This window comes from Megalops cyprinoides, chromosome 4 (genome assembly GCF_013368585.1).
Source record: "Megalops cyprinoides isolate fMegCyp1 chromosome 4, fMegCyp1.pri, whole genome shotgun sequence".
Taxonomy (NCBI): domain Eukaryota; kingdom Metazoa; phylum Chordata; class Actinopteri; order Elopiformes; family Megalopidae; genus Megalops; species Megalops cyprinoides.
Window position 1 is genome coordinate 9572385 of NC_050586.1, and position 6322 is coordinate 9578706.

Sequence of the window (6322 nt, forward strand, 5' to 3'; positions counted from 1 at the left end):
GTCGTCTTCCAGTATATTACCACAGCTTGACTGCATTACCCCAGTTACCCGACCGCGATTGAGCAATTTAAGTTTATTAAAGCATTGGAAAATATTTGTCTTGTGTTCAATTAAGAAGCGTTTTGCGGTTAATGCCCTTAATTTTCATTCATTACCAGTGCAATGTTCCTTGAGAACAATCTGCGTGGAATTTGAAGGTCATAAATGTCTAATTTTCATTTTGTTGATGAGCAAATAAAACGCGAAGCCATCTATTAGCATAACAAGACTAATGTGTGCATAACGAGCCTATTGAGCTGATGGGACTATTAGGCAAAAGGGGGATGGGTCACAGCCTCTGAGAGATTTGGATGTTTTTAATTCTCATCAGGCCTGGGTGTTTAAAGGTATATACCAAGGAAGAAAATGCAATGGGAATAGCTTTTGCTTTATAATCAAGCTCCTGTTGGTTCTCTCCGTCCCTGCCCAGGTGTCAGACAGGTGTGACTACGTCTATGTGAACGGGAAGGAGATGAGGGGGAAGGTGAAGATGGCGGTGAACTTCACCTACAGCTACCTGAGCGCCCAGCTGGAGATGACCGTGTGGATCCCCCGCCTCCCCCTGCAGATCGAGGTGTCCGACGCCGAGCTCAGCCAGATCAAGGGCTGGAGGGTGCCCATCGTCGCTAGCAAGAGGTAGAGTCTGCCAGCTGGCCTCATGCCCGGTGCGCAGCAAGCATTTAGCTCACATAAAATACAGTCAATAGGGTAATCCAAAGTGGACATCCTTCTATAACAAATTAGCGTGGTTACTTGAGTGTACATTCATATTTCAAAGGAGTGTTATGGGAATACAAAAGTTAAGTGTCCTGCATTTAATACCATTGCGTGTGTACAAAGGAGGATAGCATCATGTATCATCTCTCTGGGAACAGAGATATAGGGTGTAAAGGAAAGTGATAAAGAGGAATCATAGCCATAAGAGGCCTGGAGATGTTGGTGCAGGGAGGTTGTCTTGGTGCAGGGAGGTTGTCTGTTCTGAGTGTCTGCTTTCCCTTTGGCACCAGAACTAGCTGGGACAGTGAGGAAGAGGAGGACCGCAAAGGGAAGGGCTGCATGCTGCAGTTCCAGCATGCCCTTGTGCGTGTGCTCACCCACTTTGTGGCCGATCAGCTGGACCAGCGTGAGCAGGTGGCCTACTTCCTGGGCGAGGACTGGCAGGTGGACGTCACCAAGCTGGTGCGCTACTTCCTCAAGGTGGAGGATCCACGCATCGCAAGGCTCCACGCGGGGAGGGTGCTATCAGGCCGGGACGTGGGCGTCACTGCTATCCAGGTACCTCTGGTCATTGCGGACTCCAAGAGTTGTTTAACAAACCCCTTGTCCTACAATCAGAGGTTTCTTAAATAGGCAAATGCCTCCTCTGTGCATGTGTCAATTGGACCAGGTAATGTCCCCTTTGTCGGACTCCATCTTGGCTGAGAAGACGGTGTCAGTGCTGGACGACAAAGTGACGATTACGGAGCTGGGGGTACAGGTGGTGTCTGGCCTCTCCCTTTCCCTCCAGCTCAGCCCAGGAAGCAACAGGGCCATCGTTGCCACAGCTACCACACAGGAAGTGCTGCAAAGTCCTAAACAGGTGCCTCCTTATATGAGCTATAGTTGAAGCCAGATGTACAGCTCTCTACAGTTAAGTGTTTAATACTTGTTTTTCACTTGAAGGTATAGTCATTTCAGCATTCTTCAAAAGTATGATTGCAACCATGAACAACACTCAGCTCCAGATGATGTTAACAACCTTTCATTTTGTATTTACCCCAGGAAGCAGTGGTTAGCACCTGGATCCAGTTCAGCGATGGCTCCCTGACGCCCCTGGACATCTATGACCCCAGCTACTACATGCTGACAGTGACGTCGCTGGACGAGGGCGTGGTGTCAGTGCGGAAGCCCCCGGTGGCGGTGGTGGCGGAGGGCGAGGGCCAGGGGGCGCTGGTGAAGGTGGAGATGGTGATCAGCGAAGCGTGCCAGAAGTCAAAGCGCAAGAGCACGCTGGCGGTGGGTAGCGGTAGCCTCAAGGTGAGGTTCCAGCCCAGCAGCCACCGCCCAGGTGGCCAGAGCAGCAGCAAACCAGATAGCCGCAGCGACTATGGGAACGATGGAGAGGAGCTGGGAAGCAACCGCAAAGAGCTGCAGCCCCAGCAGGGCCTGACCAGCAGCTCCGTGTCCGAACGTGAGGAGAGCGCCATGCGCAAGGTCACCACCACTGCCAAGTCCACTGTGCAGGACGTTGGCAGTGTCTCTGGCGGCAGCAGCGAGCTTGGCATGGATGCCATTGGCAGTGTGGGTAGTGTCAGCAGCGTGGGCAGCGTGCGCAATGTCGCAAACATTGTAAACACTGGAAGTGCAGCCAGCCCAGGCGGTAACGGCGGGATCGGTAATATTGGCGGCCCTAGCAGCGATGGCAGCATCAATGAGCGCGGGCCCGGGAAGGATCACAGCAACTTGGTGGATTACACCAACTTCCCCTCCCAAGTGGAGGTGCCCAAGCAGAAGGAAGTAGAGGTAGAGGTGGAGATGGGGAATGACCTGAAGCAGGGCTCCCGCCCCCTCACGGACCTGGAGATCGGCATGTACGCCCTGCTGGGGGTCTTCTGTCTTGCGATCTTGGTCTTCCTCGTCAACTGCATCTCCTACGTGGTTAAGTTCCGGCACAAGCAGCCGCCCACACAGGGCCAAGAGCCGGCCGGCCACCGACACGACTGGGTGTGGTTGGGCACCGATGCAGAGCTGGTGATGAATGTGCCAGGGACCCCACCCCAGCAGGATAGCCACAACACCACCATCATCGACATCGGGCCGGCCACAGAAAAGACGGCCACACTGGGCAGAAACACTAGCTACCCGCCCCAGGCCGACCCCCAGGTAAGCTGCATGGGTTCCCTCCAGACCAAGCCGGCCCGGCGAGAGTCCATCCACTCCCCAACCAGCAAAAGGAAGAGGGTCCAGTTCACCACCTTTGCCTCACTGGACAGTCGGAACCGCAGCCCCGACCCCCCGCCGAGGGAGAACGGCTTGGACATCCAATGGGTCGGGAAGGAGGAGAACTGTGAGGAACCCAAAGTGCCCACCCCAGACCACGTGGACCATCTATGACTCTGACTGTTCCCTCCTGCTCCGGGTGTGGGCACATCTCCATTCACCCGAATGCCTTCCGTCCTGGAGAGAGGAAAAAGGAGCACAGGACTTGACCAACGGCACTAACAAGTTCCTCGGCTGGTGTCTTACTCCCTCTGGGGTGAGGATACCCTGTACAAACACCACTCCAGACATCACGCTTTGCCAGTCTGCCTAATGACAGTTCAGGTCCTCAAGCATCGAGCTGAGCTAATGAATATTAACTAAGCAAACATACCGAAAAAATGAGAAAGATTTAGGGAAAAATATGATGATGCTCTGCTCTGAAACAGAACGGGCACTTTTTCCTGTGTGTTCGTGTGTGAAGTAAGGGGCTTAAGTTTGACAAAAGTTCCATTTTGAATGACACACAGGGTACACAAGGGAGGCCCAAGTGCTGTAGCAGGGGAGTGTGGCGGAGGGGCAAGCGGAGGGGGCTGAGTTTCCAGTCACTCAGATCTCTAGACTCACCACAGTGTGTTGGTGTCTCCCCTCACCAGAACCAGAGGCAAACACAGCGCTTGTGCTCAGTTCATACAGACCTATTAGATGCATGCCATTGTTCCTGACACCAAATGTAATGAACCAGGATGTACAGTAAGACTAATAAGGGATCGTTTTATAACCGTATTTGTCTATATTGTATAGATTTATTTGTGTTCTTTTAAGTTGACTTTGGACAATCTTTTTTTATGTACAGTCTGGTATAATTTCTCATTAAAAGCTGGAATACAAAGTCATTTTGAAATACCTGCCTGCCTTGCTTTTCAGTTATTTCAGTATGCATTGGGCACAGTGTATGCTATACATGTGTAAGATAGACAAGGCATATAGATTCTGTCAAATAAAAGGCAGTCTTGGAGGGACCAAGCATTTATCACTGTTATAGGAGGTTTTTGGAGCCAGCTTCCTTCTGTTTCATGACACTCCCTCAGCTGTGAGCTGAATAGCTCCCTGTAGTCTTCATTATGGAGGAATGACTTATCTTAGGTATGTGTGTACAGCATAGATAGAAATACTCAGCAGTCCTTGCTCAACTGTCTTTTTTTAAATAAAGAACCTGTTGATACAGCAAAAAGATTCTAAAGGAGCCTGTCGGAAGACTATGTGATCAATCAAGAACGCTATTAATAAAGGTAGTTTAATGCAGTATAACACTCATAATCACTCATTACCACAGAGCGCTTTTTTCAAGTGCTACACAGAGAAGTGATTGCAATAATTTGAACTAATTATAATTACTAGTTCCTCGGGACGATGGGGGATCTTACGTTTACTATGCCATTAATACTCTTGATCGCCTTATGATTAAAGCTAGAACGCGCCACAAGGACGTGCGCAAGTGGAGTGGCACTCGATGTGGGCACTTTTCCAGGTAGGCTGCACCTGGCGTACAAGAGCTAGCAGCCCTTGAGTAATTTCTTCCTTTTCCTCGTGTTTTAAAGTCCCTAACACCTGTCACTGAATTTCAGCCATTACATTTCCATTTGTCCCGCACAGACGAATGGACAAGCATGCACGACCTCCCCTCCCCTCTACTGCTAACTTCTCATATTCGTAGTAGATGTGAGAAAAAAAAAAAAAACACTGAAAAGAACTGTCTTTTCATTCCTGTCTCACTACAGATTGGATGCAGGAACGAGCACAGATTATCTTTGTCTGTCTTAAGTCTATAAATAGAGAGGTAAAGGCAGCTGACTTTTCTTTGACAGGATTTTGACAAGTCCTGCTGATTTTGATGTCTCCAAATGGTACGTTTAAGTACAAAGCTTTCCCTGAAGCTCTTTAATAACACCACCCAGTGTAACAGGATATTGCTGCAATAATAACGGATACATTAAAAAGGGACCCATCTGGTGCGTTTGTCTCAGTTTATGTGTGGGTGTGCTGTTTTGTCAGTGAATACGTCCATTTGAATGTGTGCCTGGCGTGAAAGAGTCAGCGGCATGTACGTGTTGAGTGTGTCAGTTTGAGTGTGGAATTTGCGTCCCATCAGTGAGGTATCAGCGTAATTGTGGAGCTTGTGGGCAGTGCAGCAGTTCCAGTGATGTGAATGTGTAGGTTGTGTGAGCAATTATGCTAGGAATGTGCAGGAACAATGGCTGGTCTCCCATGAAGAGCATCTTTCCGGGTCTCTCTCACATTGTCTCATCAACGCTCTCAGTATCCTCTCCATTTCATTAATGAGTCATAATTTCCACAGCATAGGTACCCTTGAACTGATTCACTGAGTTCATAATCGTATTATAGAAATGTCCGCTATATATACCACCTATTGCCTTGATTAATTTAATATCTCATGAAAACTGTGAACCCCTGTCAGCAGAAATAATATGGAAGGAAAAAATAAAAGTGCTTCCACAGGACACAGGAGGTTCCATTACACAACTGCTGGGTGCGTTAAAATATTTAGAGTTTAATGGCATCTGGCCTTAATCCTAAAATGATGATATGATGATGATGACGATATGCTTTTTTCTCTAAAAAAAATAATAACCCACAATGTTAAACCAATTTACTATTCTGTAAGCAATGATGTGTCAGTGTTGGTAAACACATAAGCAGTATATTCCAAGATATTCTGTTGGTCTGTCCTGGTTAGCTGTTTTGTCTTAAAGAAACCATCAGTTTCATAGCGGTTGTTTTATTACATGTTGGAAATGCATGAACCTGCAGTTCATCCACCCTGAAAGATACTGACTAATGTTTATGGACTCACATATTTATTAAGATTATTTCCCATTTAAGTTACAAGATACATTCACTTTCTTCCCCAAAACCACTTCAGTCAGCCATAGAGCTGAGCCTATTTTAACATTCACATACACCAGCTACACAAAGAAGTAGTAATATTACAATCACTTCATGTTCCGTTAAAATTTGGTCATAAATATGACATTCCCCCTCTCAGCCTGGGATTGACACTCTTCCTGCAGAGTTTGAGTCTTCGCCACCCTCCCATGTCTCTGCCCATTGGCACAGTTGACAGTCATTGGTAACACTGTGTTCTCATGACCTTTTAAAACCCGTTTTAACTTGTGTGTGTGCTCCAAGCTGACACGGATCTGGGTGACCCTATTATATCCCTGGCATTCATGAAACATTCATGGCAGTGAATAGTTAAATTAATGGATTTCACACTGGTTACGCCACGCCAGATAGACTGGTG

At 47.9% G+C, this 6322-nt stretch overlaps 1 protein-coding gene across 1 annotated transcript in view; it reads left to right on the top strand.

Moving 5' to 3' along the window:
• Window positions 1–3132, top strand: part of LOC118776084 (transmembrane protein 132C) — a gene marked incomplete at its 5' end in the record, with an annotated part of 34417 nt that extends 31285 nt beyond the window's left edge. Inside the window, 4 exons of the mRNA XM_036526161.1 lie at window positions 470–675; window positions 1047–1314; window positions 1427–1618; window positions 1801–3132. Of these exons, the coding sequence (XP_036382054.1) occupies window positions 470–675; window positions 1047–1314; window positions 1427–1618; window positions 1801–3132 (1998 nt within the window). The remainder of the gene's footprint in view (window positions 1–469; window positions 676–1046; window positions 1315–1426; window positions 1619–1800) is intronic.
• Between the last annotated feature and the right edge of the window lie 3190 nt (window positions 3133–6322).